The sequence below is a fragment of the Mesoplodon mirus genome (genome assembly GCF_964341445.2).
Source record: "Mesoplodon mirus genome assembly, chromosome: 4".
Lineage (NCBI taxonomy): Eukaryota > Metazoa > Chordata > Mammalia > Artiodactyla > Ziphiidae > Mesoplodon > Mesoplodon mirus.
The window spans coordinates 55,839,718-55,859,501 of NC_138979.1; the positions used below are offsets into that span (position 1 = coordinate 55,839,718).

General features: G+C 41.3%; 1 protein-coding gene across 5 annotated transcripts in view; it reads right to left on the minus strand.

Annotated features, from left to right (window-relative positions):
• Window positions 1–19,784, minus strand: part of INTS14 (integrator complex subunit 14) — a 35,632-nt gene that overhangs the window by 4,304 nt on the left and 11,544 nt on the right. For 4 of the 5 annotated variants that reach the window (XM_082619115.1, XM_082619112.1, XM_082619114.1 and 1 more), the window contains 6 exons: window positions 18,803–18,921; window positions 18,218–18,360; window positions 14,168–14,260; window positions 11,802–11,946; window positions 10,336–10,469; window positions 741–859 (listed from right to left, as the gene is read on the minus strand). In XM_082619115.1, the coding sequence (XP_082475241.1) occupies window positions 741–859; window positions 10,336–10,469; window positions 11,802–11,946; window positions 14,168–14,260; window positions 18,218–18,360; window positions 18,803–18,921 (753 nt within the window). The remainder of the gene's footprint in view (window positions 1–740; window positions 860–10,335; window positions 10,470–11,801; window positions 11,947–14,167; window positions 14,261–18,217; window positions 18,361–18,802; window positions 18,922–19,784) is intronic. The other variant, XM_082619113.1, reaches the window with a different exon arrangement.

The following is a 19,784-nucleotide window of genomic DNA, read 5'->3' on the forward strand; positions in this document are numbered from 1 at the left end:
TGTATGGCTGAGTCCCTTTGCTGTGCACTTGAAACTAGCACAACATTGTTAATCAGCTATACTCCAATATAAAATAAAGAGTTAAAAAATACGTATAAATGACTAATGGGACGAGAAAGTCACTGAATATGTTGACTAAAAGCAGCACACCTTGATAACAAGATAATCTTAGCCTCCCATCAAAGTGTCTCTGTGGCATTACAGGGTAATGCTTTGGCTTACCCCGTGGAGATGGAAAAAATAACCACATGAAGATTTTTACATCTTTCTCAAAATTATCCTTAAAGATAACACCCATAATGTTACTCAATGACTCACCATGTCAAAACTTTTACATTAAAATTTAATGCCAGAAAAATGTGTCTCTCTAGAAGAACTGACACGCTTCCTTTTATCAGACAAGAAGAACCATATAAACATGTTGTTTTTTTGACCTTGGTAGCAGGAAGCTCAGAGCCAAATTGCTCAAATACAATTATCATTTTGCCTTGGCTTCCTGAAACAACTGTCTGTCCTCTTCCTCTACGTTTCGTATTGCTCTAAATTTTGTAAAAAATGATCCTGCTATATACGTGTTTTACTGTAGGCCACCTCAAATCCTTTTTGGAAATAATGACAAACATTAGAAGTAAATGAATTACTAAGTATCGAAGGAAAAGAAAATCAAATCAAATGTCCACCTGCCCGCCAGAAACCCTCCTCCTGTCCCCAGTGGAGAGCAACGTGAATGGTAATGTTACCTGCAGGCCACTGGGTTTGATCCACACGGTCACATTCTGGGCATAACTGCGTTTGTTTTTGGGCTGCAGGGGGAATGGGCTCTTATTATCATCCTCACCATAAGGGTTTTCTTTAGCATCTTAAAAGAAAAAGACATTGTTGAAATGACATCTGGCAAAACACAATCAATTACATTTCCAATTAGGCTAGAAGCTCTTTGAATCATTCAATCTCCTATATCCTGTTACTTCCCTAATTAAGAAAATCCATTAACTTCAGTCAGGTTGGGGAACCTGTTCTCAATACTGATGTCGGACACTAAACAATCAACTGAGACACATGCAAGTGAAAAACAGCTTAATGTTTTTAAAGAAACAAGCTTCACTTATCTGCTTTATAAATTAAGGTCAGAGAGGATAAAATTGTTGTACATACAACAATACTAAAGTATATATAAAAATATACGTATATATACATACTGCAATTCTATATAGCCTAGCCCAGCACTCTCCAACAGAACTTTCTGTGATGAGGAATGGTAGCCAGAGCCCATGTGACCACTGAACCCCTGACACATGTAGTGTAACAGAGGAACTGAATTTTATTTAATTAAATTTAAAGAGCCTCTGTGGTGAGTGGCTACTGGATTAGACAGCATAGGTCTAGGCATTGAGAAAATTTAAAAGTAAAATTATGTATAGCCAAATTATGGAAAAGAGCAAGGGAAAGGACTTCCGTAGTGGTCCAATGGTTAAGAATCCGCCCGCCAATGCAGGGGACACGGGTTTGAGCTCTGGTCCGGGAAGATCCCACATGCTGCAGGGCAACTAAGCCTGTGTGCCACAACTACTGAGCCTGCATGCCACAACTACTGAAGCCCATGCACCTAGAGCCTGTGCTCTGCAACAAGACAAGCCACGGCAAGGAGAAGCCCACACCACAACGAAGAGTGGCCCCTGGTCGCGCACAGGGTCTACTATATATAAAATAGTTTCTTAAAAATAAGACCAAACAAACGAAAAATGAAAACCAACTTAAAAAAACCAACAACATTAACAAAAAGCAAGCAGGACAGAGATGGGCTTAAGGCCCAGGGTTGGCCTCTGGTGCCGCCCTGAGTCTGTGGGCGGGTGCGAGCTGGGGCGGCCGAAGTGCCCAGTCGCCCTTCTGCTTGGGGGCTTGCACAGCAACGAAAGCCCGCGCGCAGCAATGAAGACCCTGCACAGACAAAAAAAAAAAAAAGCGCAAGGGAAGAAATACCTTTTTGGTGAAACATACCTCATCTTATGGCTTACTAGTTTATTGCTTCCAAGGATTTAAAGCCATGTTGGTTTTATAGTCATGTGGATAAACAAGGGTTTTTGTTTTTCTACCTATTTCCTAAGTCACTGAAACTCTGCCACAAACTTACAAAGCATACTTGTATCTACTGGCTCATTTTATCCTTATTATCATCTTTTGGGGTAGACAAAGAAGGAATCATTTTCCAAACAAGTCTGGGGAGCTTAAATCCCTTGCTCAAATGTTCATGTTGAAAACTGGAATTAGCCCAGTTTCTCTAACTGACCCAGAAGCTCTCTAACCCCAATCTGGTCATTAATTTAGATGCCTTATACTGGCCCCATACTATCTCTGTCAGTCCCCTCTCCTCCTACCAGCTCCAAAAAGTAGTGGCTCAGCTTTCCAGACATTTCCACAAATACTTGTCTATACATAAACCTTTCTAGTCAGGCCAAGATCCCAACAGTCGTTTCCCATGCCACATGCTTATTTCCAACTTCCCTGCCACTGTTCCTGTTATCCTCCTGTCTGGAATGCTCTCCTTTCCTCATTTATTTATTCCCTCCCTCACGTACTCATTCATCATCTATAGTAAGACCTCACTATGCAGCAAGCACTGTGCTAGGAATTGTGGCTAGAGAAGGTATTGTTTGGGCCTCAAGGAACTTATAGAATTTATTAAATGTAATTTATTAAATTACAACTATGTGCAAAATACTTTATACATACAACTTCTCTCCTCACAGCAACCCTAGAGGGTAGATATTATTAGTCTCATTAAAGATGAGGAAACTGAGGCTCAGATTTCACAGGGACTCAGCTGGGCCTGATTTCGAAGACAACACTTCCCCTACTCAACACTGCTGTTCCTCACCTTTCCAAAGTTACTTAAATTCTAGGTCCAGATCCTATCCTACTTTCTCCATGGAGTTGTCCCAAATTTTTCTGGTAGACAGTGATTTCTCTAGTCCCTTTTATCCTATAGCACTCAGTGTCAGTACCAAACATTTCAACATCTAATTGTAGCCTATCTTGTACTGTCTCTAATTGTTTGGAGCCTATATGTGGTAACTGGCTTAGCAGACATTTATGAAAAAAGAACAAGCGATCTTAGAAATAATAAACATGATAGCAGAAATTTTAAAAAAAATCAGTTGCAAGATAAAGTTGAAGATATTTTACAGAACGTAGAACAAAAAATTTAAAAAATGAAAAAAATGGGTAGGGGATGATAAGAAAATTACACACACACACACACACACACACACACAAATCATAAACATATATTCTAGAGAGGGAGAACAGAGAATACAAACAGAGGAGAAATCAAAGACATATTTGTATTCCCAGGAATGAAGAACATGAATTCCCAGATGGAAGGGCCCACTGAGTCCCCACCACAATGAATGAAGAGACCAGAAACTAGGTACATGATTCTGAAAATCTAGAACGCTAGGGACACTAAAAGAGCCTCAAGGTGTGCAGAGGAAACAGAGATCAGGGTCAAAGCCCTGGCAGTCAGCATGGCACTAGACTCTCAGCAGCAACACTGGAAGCCAGAAGAGACAACAGAGTGATGGTTCGAAACTCTAAAGGAAAATGATTCCCAGCCTAGAACTCAATATCCAACCACACTATCAATCAAGTGTAAGGGATGAAATACAGACATTTCCACATATGCAAGATTTCAAATGTTCACTTCCTATGTACCCTTTTCTCAGGAGGATGCACGAAACAGGAGAGCCACGGAAGAGCTATGAAGGGAAGACGCGGGATGACAACTATGCAACCAGCCTAGAGAACCACCAGTCCATTCATGAAACAAGAGGGAGGGAGATGACTCCAAGCAAAAAAAAGAAAGAAATTGACAAAAAAATACGTAAAGGATGTATTTTACTTAGGGAGGAATTAGTGATAGGTACACAGAAAACAGCAAAGGAAAATAAGAAAAAAGAAAAGAGAAGTAGAAGAAGGCTGCGAGAGAGCCCAGAGTGAGGCCTGCGCTCATCTGCTGCTGGCTCCCCTACAGCCAGGCGCTCTTTCCTGCATCCTCTGAGGAACATCAGTGCCTTTCCAAGAGAGCTTTCCTTTTAACTGAAGTTAGAATACATTTATCTTACCTGCTAGAAAAAAGAAATGTCTAATTTAAAAAAAAAGTAGTATCTGGAGTAGGCCACAAAGAGCTGCAAAACAAAGGAAATGTGATGTGGTACACCACACAGCTTAGTAGTAAATAATACTGACTTCACTTAGCAAGGACAGAATACTGATTTAACCAAAAAGAACGCTATAACCACACTGCAAGGATTGAGGAAGGGAAAAATGTTCTTATTGGGTGGATGGGTGGGGAGGGATGGTAGCGGTAAGAGAGCTAACTAGTTTTCCTTAAAAAGTCAAAAAATGACCTTTAAAAGAAAAAAAAGTCAAGAAAGAGCTGTATACTTATATTATTTAGAAATGTAAGTAAACATCAAAAGAAACAATTAAAATTTGAAAATGGTTGTCTCCAGGAACAGAATTAGGAGAAGGGATAAGTATCAACAATACTATTTTGCAAGCTTTCCTTTGACTAAAAAACATAATTAAAACAGCAGGGTTTCCCTGGTAGCGCAGTGGTTGGGAGTCCGCCTGCCAATGCAGGGGACACGGTTTGGAGCCCTGGTCTGGGAAGATCCCATATGTGGTGGACCAACTAAGCCCGTGCACCACAACTACTGAGCCTGCATTCTAGAGCCCACGAGCCACAACTACTGAGCCCGCATGCCACAACTACTGAAGTCCGCGTGCCTAGAGCCCATGCTCCACAACGAGAAGCCACCACAATGAGAAGCCCACACACTGCAATGAAGAGTAGCCCCTGCTCGCCACAACTAGAGAAAGCCCACACGCTGCAACGAAGACCCAACACAGCCAAAAATAAATAAATAAATAAATAAACAAAACAGCAGGATCTACCATTAAAATGTGCCTACTCTGCGTCAGGTAGCCAATACACATTCCCTCAATAAATTCTCCAACAACCCTCTAAGATAGGTTTTATTATCGCTTATTACTTGTTACCATAATGACAATCCCAATTTCCTAGGACAGTTGTGAGAATTAAATGAGACGATACATTTCACTTTGTTTAGCACAGTGCCTGGCACAAAGTTAAATTCAAGAGCTGTTAGCTCTTATTATCCTCACAGAAAAGAAGAGCAGATAGTGGGAGGAAAAAACAACATGAATACAGGGCTGAGTAAAGAGCAGTTCCATCTGACTTAAGAATACGCGTTAGGACTTCCCCGGTGGCGCAGTGGTTAAGAATCTGCCTGCCAATGAAGGGGACACGGGTTCGATCCCTGGTCTGGGAAGATCCCACATGCCATGGAGCAACTAAGACTGTGAGCCACAACTACAGAGCTTGCGCTCTAGAGCCCGCGAGCCACAACTACTGAGCCCACGTGCCACAACTACTGAAGCCCGTGCACCTAGAGCCTGTGCTCCACAAGAGAAGCCACCGCAATGAGAAGCCCAGGCACCGCAACGAAGAGTGGCCTCCACTCTCCGCAACTGGCGAGAGCCCGCGCAGCAATGAAGACCCAATGCAGCCAAAAATAAATGAATAAATAAATAAATTAAAAAAAAAAAAAAAAAAGAAAACGTGTTAACCAGCCAAGCATTGCTAGGTTGGCAGCCAGATCAGAAACGAATGTGAATGTTACTACCTTAGATTATGGACAGGCAGCTGTGGTGAAAACTCTCACAATAGTCTAGGTTAGGCGTGAGCAAGCTTTTTTTGCAAAGGATCAGACAGCAATATTTTAGGCTTTGTGGGTTATACGGTCTCTATTGTAACTACTCAATTCTGCCATTGAAGCAGGAAAGCAGCCATAGATTATATATAAATACATGAGTGTGACTGTGTAATAAAACTGCACAATAAAATTATATTTACAGAACAAGTGGTGGGCTAGTTTGACCTGCAGGCCCTAGTTAGCTGACCTCTGATCTAAGTGAAAGGTGAAGAAAGCCAGAACAAGGCAAGAGCCGTGAGAATGAAAAGGCAGAATGAATGTAGGAATGCCGTAGAGAGAACAGGTAAAAGAGGTGAAGAATCTCTCTTTCAACAGACACACACACACACCCAGGTTCTCCTCCAATTACTGTCCTAATTCTGTCCTCTTGTGGTCAAACTTGGCATTTCCATTTCCTCATCTCTAATTCATTCCTCAACCTGTCTCCTGGCTAATCTTCTGCTGAAACTCTTACAAAGCCACCAAGAATCTCCTATCTGTTGAGATCAAATGACTCTTTTTTTTTTAATGTGATTTTTAAAAAATTTATTTATTTTATTTTTGGCTGCGTTGGGTCTTTGTTGCTGCGCGCAGGCTTTCTCTAGTTGTGGCGAGCGTGGGCTTCTCATTGCAGTGGCTTCTCCTGTTGCAGAGCATGGGCCCTAGGCGTGTGGGCTTAGTTGCTCCGCAGCATGTGGGATCTTCCCGGACCAGGGCTCGAACCCGTGTCCCCTGAATTGGCAGGCGGATTCTTAACCACTGCACCACCAGGGAAGTCCCAAGATCAAATGACTCTTGATTCATAGTGTCTTCTTCTTTCCTCTTGGTTTCTACTCCTTTCTAAAACTCTTTAATCATTTAAAACACTCATTCTACAGTCTCTTTCAGACTAAGTTCTCAAGGTGCTATTCCTCCTACTGGTCTTTCGTAAAAGAAGAGAAAATCCTCACGTGATTTTAAAACTTTTTTTCAAATCATGAACTCATTTCCAGTGGGGATTGTTTTTTCTGCAGCACTCTTTTTTGCCCTGGGTTGCAGAGGAATTCCTACACAGCCATTTATATTAGCTTCTGGAGGATGCACCATGGATTTCATTGCTTCAGGACCAGTTTTTGCACTGTTTGGTTTGGGAATGGGCCATGTCGATCCACATGGTGCAGGACTTGGGCTTCAACTTCTCATAGGAGACTTTTATGTTTCTTTATACGTAGAAAAGCGGGTAGAAACAATGGGTAGAATTTTTCTTATCATCCTCTCACTGAGAGGTCAGAGATTCCAGCTCTTTGTCTCGTCTCCTGTTCCTGTGTGAACTTTAAAAGCCCAGCCCCTGGATCCTAGCTCAAGAGTTGGCAAACTATGGCTGGCTGCCTGTTTTTGAATTAAGAATGTTTTTTTAAATATTTTTAAAAGGTTTATGATTGTGCTACAATGGCAGTGTAGTGGTTATGACAAAACCCATAATGGCCTGTAAAATGTGAAGTATTTATCATATGGCCCTTTACTGAAAGAGTTTGCTGACCCTTGGCCTAGCTTCTAGGGCCTATATTCCATCAAAATCTTCTTTAGGCTTCAATGGCAAAAGACGTCCTTCAGACCTTAACTGACATGTATGCACATGTGTATAAGACATTGTAGGTTGTGTCTCATATGTGCTCATGAGACACTGTACTTCTTTCTTGAATCCCTTTATTCTCTTGGCGTCTGTGACATCCCTTTCTTCTACTTTTTCTCTTTCATCTGCCTCTTCTCATTTTCCTTTACTGGTACCAATTCACTGCCGCTAGTAGTTGGTCCTTTTTAGAAGTCTGGTCCTTGGCTCTCTTTTTTCCTTAATGTATATACTTTCCTGAGGCTACGGCTTCTTAAAGTGCGGTTATTGACCTGGATTGTAATCACTTGGGTAATATTAAAACTGCAGGGACTTCGCTGGTGGCGCAGTGGTTAAGAATCTGCCTTCCAATGCAGGGGACACGGGTTCGAGCCCTGGTCAGGGAAGATCCCACATGCCACGGAGCAACTAAGCCCGTGCACCACAACTACTGAGCCTGTGCTCTAGAGCCTGGATGCCACAACTACTGAAGCCCGTGTGCCTAGAGCCCGTGCTCCGCAACAAGAGAAGCCCGCGCACCACAACGAAGAGTAGCGCCTGCTCGCCACAACTAGAGAAAGGCTGCGCACAGCAACGAAGACCCAGCGCAGCCAAAAATAAATAAATAAATAAAATAATTAATTGAAAAAAAACCTCCAAGTTCCTGGCTTGAATCCAGACCAAATGAGTCAGAATCTCTGTAGGTAGGGCCCAGGAAACAGAATTTCTTTTTAAAATATTTATTTATTTTTATTTTATTTATTTTTGGTTGCATCAGGTCTTAGCTGCAGCAGGTGGGATCTTCATTGAGGCATGCAGGCTCCCTTGCTGCGGCGCACAGTCTTCTCTCTAGTTGTGGTGTGCAGGTTTTCTCTTCTCTAGTTATGGCACACAGGCTCCAGGGCGTGAGGGCTCTGGAGTTTGTGGCATGCAGGCTCTCTAGTTAAGGTGCGTGAGCTCAGTAGTTGTGGTGGGCGGGCCCAGGTGCCCCGTGGCATGTGGGATCCTAGTTCCCTGACCAGGGATCAAATCTACGTCCCCTGCATTGTAAGGCAGATTCTTTACCACTGGACCACCAGGGAAGTCCCAGGAAACAGAATTTTTAAACAAGTTCTCCAGTTTCACTTTTGTATACCAAAACTCAAATTTGTGAACTATTGCCCTAAGCAATCTCCCTCATTATCACCATTTTAACTATCAGCAATATGCTTATAACTAAAAATTATATTTTCAACTCTGCCCCCTCTCCTGAACTCCAGATTCTCACAGGAATTGTTCATAGGCACCTCCACCTGAATCTCATAGGCATAAACTTAACATGCACAAAAGATGTTCTTCCCAAATCTACTCTTCCTCCTCTGTTCTGTTTCAATTAATAGTACCACCTTTCACCCTATAGCTCCGGTCAGAAACCTGGGATCATTCTCAACTCTTCTCTTTCCTCTATTCTCATATCTAAATACTGTTGTTTCTACCTCCTAAATACCTTTTGCATGGATCCCATCGTCTCTATCCCCAGCCACTGCCCCTGTTCTGCCTCTCGTCTTCACAACTCCAGGACTGTCACAGTAGACTTCTAACTACAAGATGCCCTTACCTTTTCAAATCCACACTGCACAGAGTTCTTTTTCTAAATGCAAAATTTATGATCTTTCACTTGGATTTCAGCCATACTGCACAACTCCAGGGGGTACCAGTACCTAGAATACAAAGTCATCTAACTGGCATCTCCACTGTTCTCATTACAGCCAGAAGGATCTGATCATATTACTCCCTTCAGTGGCTTCCCAGCATCTGCAGAATAAAGTCTCAGCTCTTCACATTTCAGATGAGGCCTGCCCTGCTGTACCACTGCCAGTCTCTAACCTACCATCTGGCCTTCCCACCCCTCCCTCACACTTTGTGCTCCATTTGGGCAGGATGCCCTTTCTGCCTTCACTAGCTCAGCAAATTCCTCTTTTTCTTCAAAACTCAGCTAGGGTGTCTCTCCTCTGTGCAGATTTTCCTGAGTCCTCTAGGCACAGCTGACCATCCCTTCCTTCAGGCCAACTCTGATCTTGTGCCAGCTGATGTTTATTACTCCACTCTCCACTAGACTTTGAGTAACTCCTGCTAACTCTTTTAGCCCCCACACCTGGCACAGAATAGGTTGCATGGCAGATGTTCCTAAAATTGAAATGGGCCCAAATAAGTCAAGGGTGACACTACAGCTGGAGCCTGAGTACCTAGGAGTACAAAGGCCTCAATCAGAGGGAGTAGGAAAATCATAAGAAGAAACAGTTCATGGGGGAAGCGGGGAGAGACAATAGTTTCTGTAATAAACATGCTGAGCTTAGGATTGTGACAGAATATCCAGGTGGAGAGGTCCAAGGGGGAACTGGAAATATAATACGCAAGTTTCAGGGAGAGATCAAGCAGCACCAGAGTGAGAGATTTTTGGGACTCTGAAGCTATAACAGCTGATGAAATAACCAAGAGAGAATAATAACCCAAGAGAAGAAGGCAAAGAACAACACCTTGGGAATCATGAGGCAAGAGGAAGACAAGATAACAAGAAAGAAAAGTTGCCAAGGAAAAAGATAAGTACTAGGTGAATGCAATGTTAGGAAAACTAAAGGAAAATAGTTTCAGGAAGGAGTGGGATTAAATTATCTATGAATGACTAGGGGTACCTGGGGTGAAAATAGTACACTAAAGAAGAAAGAGTTTATGGAGAATAGCTTTTCGCTCCAAGCATTTAGAGCATTTATTTTTACTTGAAGCAACCTAAATGTTTGTTTCCCCTGAGCTGTAAAGTTAAAAGTGCAAACATCAAACTCTCTTGGGGTGCTCCATGTACATATCCAGCGTCAGAAACCAGAGGGCACTCATAAGGGAAATCACGCAGCTCTCTGACTGCACAGACAGAGCCATTCCGAACAGCAGAGAGAAAACAAAGTCAGGATAAATAAAATCTAATCTGGGTTATACCTGAAATAGGACCCAACTGTGCCATTTTCCCCAGCCACGGGAGAGGTTCTGGGCCAGGCTCAAAGAGAGACATCATGAGGTTGGATTTCTTCTTGCTGTCCGCTTGGGAGTAGAGCATTCCGTGCCATTCAGGACTAGATGGAGAGAAGATGGAAGATCAGAAGAACATCAAGCCTGGGGCTGTCAAGTTAAGTAACTTGAGCCTGTGTTTTTCTCTTGAGAGACATGGTTTTCAGCTTTGAAATTAGGTGCATTACTTTTACTCAAGTCAAATCCTAAACCTAAAAATGCATACTGATGTCCCCTAATATTACCATTCCTTGGGGACAGGTATTATTATTCAATTATGTAGATATGGAAATCAAAAGCAGTCTTAAAAGAGAAAAAAAAAATCACAAGGGCAGCAAGTAGCTGCAGGGGTGGTGACGAGTAAGGGCTGAGACCTATAGGTCTTTTCAGCCGCCTCCGAATCATTCACAGCAGTACCACAGAGAGAAGCCCTTCTAACAAAGGGCACAGAGCCATCACCCAGCTCTGCTCCCACTTCTCAAAGGGCCCCAGGTGATTCTCCTACTCAGAGACAGTACAGGTAGCCTGAGTACCAAGAAATATAGCAAACTGATACCTAATAAGAATTGCATTCTTCTTTCTGGATCAGCTCATTTTAACTCAAGCAGAAAAGGAGCCATGCTTCCTCTGAGCATTCCTAACCTCTTAATTTTCTCTACCAGTCAATCCCAGGTGATGGACAGAAGATGACCTCTTCTTCTCTGACAACAGGTATTATAGAAAGGGAAGCAGAGAGTTTTGCAGATTTTGAGACTACAGCAAAAAGTGAAAGCTAGAGGGGCTTTCCTCATAGGGAAGGAATACAGCAGAGTGGTTACGAGCATGGGCTATGGAGTCACAATACATGGATAAGATCCCGGCTCTTTCATGTACTAGCTGTGTGACCTTGAGCAAGTACCATGAGTTGCTCTCTAAGCCTCAGTTTCCTCATCTAAGGAATGGGGATAATACTGATACCTCCTGTATAGTGAGGTATATAAAGTGCCTAGAGAAGCACCTGGCACATGGTAAAATGTTCAATGTTATCAGTATCTTTTTTCATTTAGTTTTACCTCCTTATTTTATAGCTGAGGAGTCTGTGCATAATGCGTAAGATCCTGTAACAAGTTAGTAGCATTACTTAAACTGACCCCAGGTTTCCTAGATAGGATGGAAAAGAGGAAAACTGAGAAAAGATATAATATAAAGGCAATATAATTAAAAGACTCACTATGTACTTATTCTAGGGGATGCTTTAAAGAGTAGTGTAGAAGGTGATAGTACATGGGAAGGATATGGCAGAAAGAGAAAAAAAGTGAGGAGATCCTTTCTATTCTTTCTTTCAGAAAAGTCTGGGGAATACTTCACTGTAAATTGATTCTCCCTTTCACTCAACCAAAGGTAAAAAAGTTTCTTACCCTAATTGAACTATTGCCACCATTCCTTCCACTTTTAGGCTGCCATGGAGCAGGACACAAAAGTTGGGTATTTTGCCTGCAATCTGATTGGCTGAATTTTCATCTTCGTTGTCATCAGTTATACCAGTACCCACCTCATCACCTTCTAGGAAAAGAAGAGAAAACCAGTCAGACTGAGATTAGCTACAAAAACTCCAAACTCCAGTTGTACTCTTGGCTGTTTCTAGCCTTGGAAGGAAAGTATACAGAATTATAAAGGAATATTATAACCAGTAAGAAAAACTCATATTCTGGTTTTCCTATGTCCAAATAAAAATCAGTTTTCACATGTTATATGAATTCCATTTATATGAAACATCCGGAATGGGCAAATATATACAGATAGGATATCAGTAGTTACCTGAGGCTGAGAGAGATGGAAGGTTATGGGTTGATAGCTAAAAGTGTTTTTTTTTGTTTTTTTTTTTGTTTTTTTTTTGCGGTACGCGGGCCTCTCACTGTTGTGGCCTCTCCCATTGCGGAGCACAGGCTCCGGACGCACAGGCTCAGCGGCCATGGCTCACGGGCCCAGCCGCTCTGCCGCACATGGGATCCTCCCGGACCGGGGCACAAACCCGTGTCCCCTGCATCGGCAGGCGGACTCTCAACCACTGCGCCACCAGGAAAGCCCAAAAGGCTTTTTTTTGAGGTAGTGAAAATTCTAAAATTCTGATTCAGAAATTGTGGTTATGGTTGCATAACTTTGTAAATACACTAAAAACTACTGAATTGTACACTTTAAATGGGTGAAATGTACGGTATATGTATTATATTTCAGTGAAGCTGCTACACAAAAAATCAGCTTTCCATAGTTTCTACTGGAACACTAAGCTAGAGGCTCTCTGGGGGTTTCAGGCACCATTGAAACAGAAACAGATATTCAGAGATGTCAAGAGTGTTCTCAACTGACAGCCTTCAGGCAGCACGTGGATGGGATACCCCAAAGAACAGTGACTACTCCATAAGTTTCCTGACTCGCTTCTCCAACTCCAGGTTCTCTCATACACTCTGCTGACAAATGAATGAATCTTCCTCCAATTAACTTCCTTCTGGAACTATCTGTGTACTCAAGCTGATTCAAAGACTTTCTAATTCAATAGAAAGATCTTCCTGGTTTAGTCTGACATTCAACAGCCCTTTCAACACGATTCCATTTTGCCTTCCCATACTTTTCTTTCCACTGTTTTCCTATACAAACTCTTCATTTTGCCCGCTTTCTTTCTTGGCAATTTATATGGGCACACAGAATTCCCAGGACCTTGGGAATAAGGTAAACTCGGTTGTTATCAACATCAATAACAATAAGGTAAAGTATAAACAAAAGGATCATAATCGGTCATCTGTGAGAACATATCAAAGATTCTGTCTATGAATATGTGATGGAGGGTTATGGAATACCTAACATTCCAACTGAGATAACCATGAGTAAATGGAATGTGGTCATAACTCAGTGAGTGGAAACCTGATTGTATACACTTCTTCGAGAAAGCTGGTGAATATAAAGGAGACAGTCAGCCTAAAACAGAGAAAAGAGAAGTTTAAAGTGCTAGAGACTAACATTCTCCAGAGAGATGCTGAATGTAGGAGATATGACTTTATAGTTGCTGGAGAAATACATTCTGCAGTAATGAGGCCTCACAAAAACCTGGATTCATTCACTCATTCAACAGTATTTACTGAGTATCTACTATGTGCTAGGCACCAGTAGAGAACAGGTGTGGTTTCTCCCCTTATAAAGCTGTATTCCACATTTATCAGGCAACCTTCTGAGAACTACTTTGGTTTCGCCAGCATGCTCCCACAGGGAAAGGCAGAGCCCAGGATGAGGGACTAAGCATTGTCATCTCTAAAGAGGATTTCCACTGTAAATTAACGAAGCAGCACACAATAAATATGTGTCAAAATGCTTTCCATAGTTATAAAGCAGCAGAATTAGTTTTTTAATATATCAGGTAACATATTATTTTTTAAAAACCCAATCCAGGGCTTCCCTGGTGGTGCAGTGGTTGAGAGTCTGCCTGCCGATGCAGGGGAACAGGTTCGTGCCCCGGTCTGGGAAGATCCCACATGCCGTGGAGCGGCTGGGCCCGTGAGCCATGGCCGCTGAGCCTGCGCGTCCAGAGCCTGTGCTCCGCAACGGGAGAGGCTGCAACAGTGAGAGGCCCGTGTACCGCAAAAACAAACAAACAAACAAAAAACCCCCAATCCAACAACTACTCCTTTCCCCCAAATTCTGCAAAATGGGCTATTCTACTATCTAACATTTAAGAATAACTTTAGATAATAAGATACTTCATATGTATCACTGGAATAGGAAGAGAACTCACCTTTGTTAAGTGCTATAGGTAGGACCAGATGTCTGGACAGAACTGGGGGACTTGAAATATCAGCTATATCAATAAATCCCACTATTTCCAAATCTGAAAAGAAGGAATCAACATAGAATTAACTTGTAACAAACAATAAATGCTGGAGACGGTGTGGAGAAAAGGGAACCGTCCTACACTGGTGGTGGGAATGTATCAATAAACTGGTACAGCCACTATAGAGAACAATATGGAGGTTCTTTAAAAAACTAAAAACTGAGCTACCATGTGACCCAGCAATCCCACTCCTGGGCATATATCCGGAGAAACCTGTAAGGATGCAAGCATCCCGATGTTCATTGCAGCACTATTTACAATAGCCAGGACATGGAAGCAACCTAAATGTCCATCGACAGAGGAATGGATAAAGAAGATGTGGCACATATATACAATGGAATATTACTCAGCCATAAAAGGAACGAAATAATGTCATTTGCAGTGACATGGATGGACCTAGAGATTGTCATACAGAGTGAAGTAAGTCAGAAAGAGAAAGACAAATACCGTATGCTAACACATATATATGGAATTTAAGAAAAAAAAATGTCATGAAGAACTTAGGGGTAAAACAGGAATAGAGACACAGACCTACTGGGGGTGGGCTTGGGGATATGGGGGGGTGGGCTGTGACGGGGCGGGGGAGAGGCATGGACGTGTATACACTGCCGGGCGTGGGGTGGATGGATGGTGGGGGGTGACCGCGTGGCGCGGGGGGATCGGCTCGGTGCTTTGTGGCCGCCTGGAGGGGTGGGATGGGGAGGGTGGGAGGGAGGGAGACGCAGGAGGGAGGGGATGTGGGAACAGATGTATATGTATGACTGATTCACTTTGTTGTAAAGCAGAGACTAATAAAAAAAAAAGAGAGAGAAAGACAAATATTGTAAAATATTGCTCATATGTGGAATCTAGAAAAATGGTACAGGACTTCCCTGGTGGTACAGGGGTTAAGAATCCACCTGCCAATGCATGGGACATGGGTTCGATCCCTGGTCTGGAAAGATCCCACACGCCCCGGAGCAACTAAGCCCACGCACCACAACTACTGAAGCACGCGTGCCTAGAGCCTGTGCTCTGAAATAAGAGAAGCCACCGCAATGAGAAGCCCGCACACCGCAATGAAGAGTAGCCCCCGTTCGCTGCAAGTAGAGAAAGCACATGCCCAGCAACGAAGACCCAATGCATCTAAAAAAAGAAAAAAAAAAAAAAGAAAAATGGTACAGATGAACTTACTTGTGAAACAGAGACACAGATGTAGAAAACAAACTTATGGTTATCAAGGGGGGAAGGGGGAATGGGATGAATTGGGAGATTGGGATTCACATATATACACTACTGTATATAAAATAGATAACTAATGAGAACCTACTGTATAGCACAGGGAACTCTACTCAATGCTCTGTGGTGATCTAAATGGGAAGGAAATCTAAAAAAGAGTGGATATATGTATATGTATAACTGATTCACTTTGCTGTACAGCAGAAACTAACACAACATTGTAAAGCAACTATACTCCAATAAAAATTAATTAAAAACAAAGAATTAATTCGTGTTATGGGAAAGTACATTATTTTCTATGTACTAGATTTCATAAACACAAGGTTTAGATAGGGAATTCAAATATGATGACTAGGAAGGTTATTAGAAGTTTCTCTGAATGACTCTAATACTTTGCATTTTAAGTAACTAAGCAAATAAGGACAACTGTCTTTTATTTAAGGGACTTAAGTTATACAACAAATCAGCTATACTATTTTTATGAGGCTAGGTCCCCAGCCAAGGCAAAAGCTTAATGGTTAAGTCTCTCTGAATAGTCAGGATGTTCAGGTCACCAGGGGGCGTCATAGTCAAATACTTCCACAACAACTGCAAGCAGCTATGCTTGGAGGGTAAGGCTTTTGCATTAAAACTGTTTCCCTGAGAAAGAAATACATTCTCTACAAAACCAAGGTAGCAGTCTACATATGACAATGGTTTCTTTGCTTTATAGAAGCTGTATTAAAGACCAAAAGTATTTGTTGAAAATCTAAAATAAGTTTAAAAAAATAGTTGTAACCCAAAGTACTTTCTGGAAGTTTTTTCTGATTATATAAGTAGTATAAAAACTTAGAAAACACTAAAAACTGTAAAGAAGAAAATAAAGTCACTCATCATTCCTCATCAAAGGAAACCTCTATTAATATTTTACTGAATTGCTTTTTAGTCTTTCTTCTAGGCGTATACACACTCATATTATCAAAACAATGTTTTAAAAAATCAGGATCATGGTGAGTATACCATACTTCTTATACATCAGGAAATCTGCTTCCCTGGAGTTTTGCTATCATTACCTTCTTTAGCTGAGTAATGAATGAATCAGCATAAGCAGTTATATATTTTTCATCTGAGTAGAAAAAGGCCTATGTTTTAGTGGTTTAAATATAAGCTATAACAAAAATCTTGGACTAGAAGCTTTTATAAGTTAGTCCATTAAGTAAAAGACAATTATCCTTATTTTCTTAGTTACTTAAAATGCAAAGTATTAGAGTCATTCAGAGAACTTCCAATAACCTTCCTAGTTATCATATTTGAATTCCCCACCTAAACACTGCATTTGTGAAATCTAGTACATAGAAAGTAATGTACTTCTGGGAAGAAAAGATCTATTTGAAGTTACTCATCCAAAAATGATGGGAGGGAAGTGGAATCTAACTGGTTTGAAGGCAACAAAACATTTGGCACACTGGTGTCTAGTCACAATGAAAGAGATGGATGACCTACTTCCAGCAGGAGCAGAAAATAAAGGCACAGAAAACAAAAAAGCCTGTGCACAGCCCTTCACTCGAAAATTCCTTAAAATCTACACACCCAAGAATGAAATGAATTTCTAGCTGTACTTAATTTTAATCATTTAAAAAATTTTTCATTATCTTTTATTATTAATTAAGTAATTAATTAATTTTTGGCTGCGTTGGGTCTTCGCTGTTGCGCGCGGGCTTTCTCTAGTTGCGGTGAGCGGGGGCTACTCTTTGTTACGGTGCGCGGGCTTCTCACTGTGGTGGCTTCTCTTGTTGCGGAGCATGGGCTCTAGGCGCGCGGGCTTCAGTAGTTGTGGCTCACGGGCTCAGTAGTTGTGGCTCGCGGGCTCTAGAGCGCAGGCTCAGTAGTTGTGGTGCATGGGCTTGGCTGCTCCGCAGCATGTGGGATCTTCCCAGACCAGCGCTCAAACCCATGATCCCTGCACTGGCAGGCGGATTCTTAACCACTGCACCACCAGGGAAGTCCAATTTTAATCATTTGTTGTTTGAACAATTACCTAGTGAACATCTACTAAGCATCAGACACTAAGCCAGGCACTGAGGGTGTGCAATGGTGACTTAAACAGTGATGGTTCAACATATACCCACCACTCAAGGAGTCCACCTGCCAATATGAGACAACTCTCTTCTCTACTACCCCTTGTTACTTTTGATTCTTGGCTTTGCCAATTTAACCTAAGCATAGCACTGGCAACATGGTAGAAGCCATAACACATTGCTTTCTTTTAGTCATAATACAAGCTGCAGTATTAGAGGGGTACAGTATATCAGAGCTGAGACCTGACAGACCATCATTTCTCCTAGAGATTCCACTCACCTAGCCAATAAGAACTAGAGGAAGTGATTTGTCCAGGGTCACAGAGGAAGAGTCACACAGCCAAGTCTAAAAGCTAGCTCTTCATATATGACCTTAATAATGATGCTAATCCGTCTTACTATCTCTATTAAGAACTACCTCAAGGATTTCAATGCTAGTGAATCTGGCCCTGGTTTCCAACTCTAGTAATTTGTGGTTATAATCATCTAGGATTAGCGATTAACTCATGACCTCACCATGGAAGACCACTAATCTGCCACCCCTTAGGCAATGCATTCTCCCATCCAAAGTATACTGACATTTCTTTTCAACCCTGCTGGAGAGAGGAGAGTAAAAGTCAGAAGTTAGAAGAAAGTAGGGATAACAGAAGAACTAAGAACGAAGTATAAAAAAAGTTACCTGTGTTAATGACTTTAGGGATAGGATCGATTTCCTCGTCTACAACAAAAGGTTCTGGCCTGGGGAAGACTTGCACATCAGCGGTTAGGTGGCCACACTTGAGAACGGCATGGAAAGGTGTATATGCCAGATCTATCAGTTTTCTAGAATATGATGATTATTTGTTACAGAAAGAGTAATATGATACGTATAATTTTTTTCAAGTAATCTTTTTAAGATGTCAAGTTTGTTTTCCCTTCAAGTTGATTCCAAAGCTATGATCTGACCATTTGTGAAATAGAACAAAATCTGATACTTTTGGTGAGGAAATTTCAATTCTGAAAAGCCCAAAAGCAAGTTAAATCTTTGAAATTGCTGTCATTGTAAGGAAGTCAATACCTATAGACATTATAGATTTAGTCATGCTTAATTTAAAAGGGAGTCAACACTTAAAAATCACTACTACCAATCATTTTATCTGAAAAATGTGCAACTTGGGGAAAATGAAATGACACAATTAGAAACAGTAAAATAGATACTATTGTCTGACATCAAATTATAATGCTGGATTGTAAGAAGACAAAAAAGCTCAAAGTATATACTCACCCAAACATAGACTGTACATTTTTCAAGCACAGGGGGCCATCAATAGTAAAAATCTGCCCTTCACCATTGTTTAGATCTATAAGACGTTCGAGGCAATCCAAGGAATCAGTGCTCTGAAGCTACAAAGCAAAACAGATGACTCTTTTAAAGTGGCATAAAATGCCAGATTGTTATCAGTACACTAAGGTCACAAAACGAAGATGATTTTTTTTAATAATGTGAGAAGGAAAATAACTAACAATTTTGGCTCAAGGTTACCAAAGAGGAATGTTATATAAAATTATACCAGTAGAGCTATTTCATTCCAAGTAGTTTTGCAAAGATTCAGAGGTGACCACAGTTGGTATTCACATAGCACCTTCCCTTCCAAGTGTTTCTAACATCTTTTGGTAAGAACCATCATTATTTACATTTTAAAGATAGAAAAACTGAGGTGAAGAAAAGTTAAATAACTTTCCAAAATAAATGGGAAAACCAGGAGATAAGAGTTTAATAAAACATACATCAGAGTAATGTTACTTAACAACAACAAAAAATCAAAGCACACTTCTGTCAACATTTCTGGTGTGATGGACATAAGAATTCCTAAGTGAGGGAAACATCTAACACCAAAAAGAACATTCTGACTCTGTAGCATCTGAAAAATCTTTGTGGGAAGTAGGACGGATAACAACTCCAGCTATGTTTCCTGAGATGTGGCAAAACTCTGCTTTCAGAGAGCATTTGAGACACAGAGTCTTTTTAAATATAATCAGTAATTAGTCTCAGTTGAAACAATGGAGTTCAATGTTATAGTATAGGCATGCCTCATTTACTGAGTTTTGCAGATATTGCCTTTTTTTACACAAATTAAAGGTCTGTGGCAAACCTGTGTCGAGCAGTTTTATCGGCACAATTTTTCCACAGGATTTCCTCACTTTGTCTCTGTGTCACATTTTGGTAATTATCGCAATATTTCAAACCCTCCACCAGCAAAAAGATT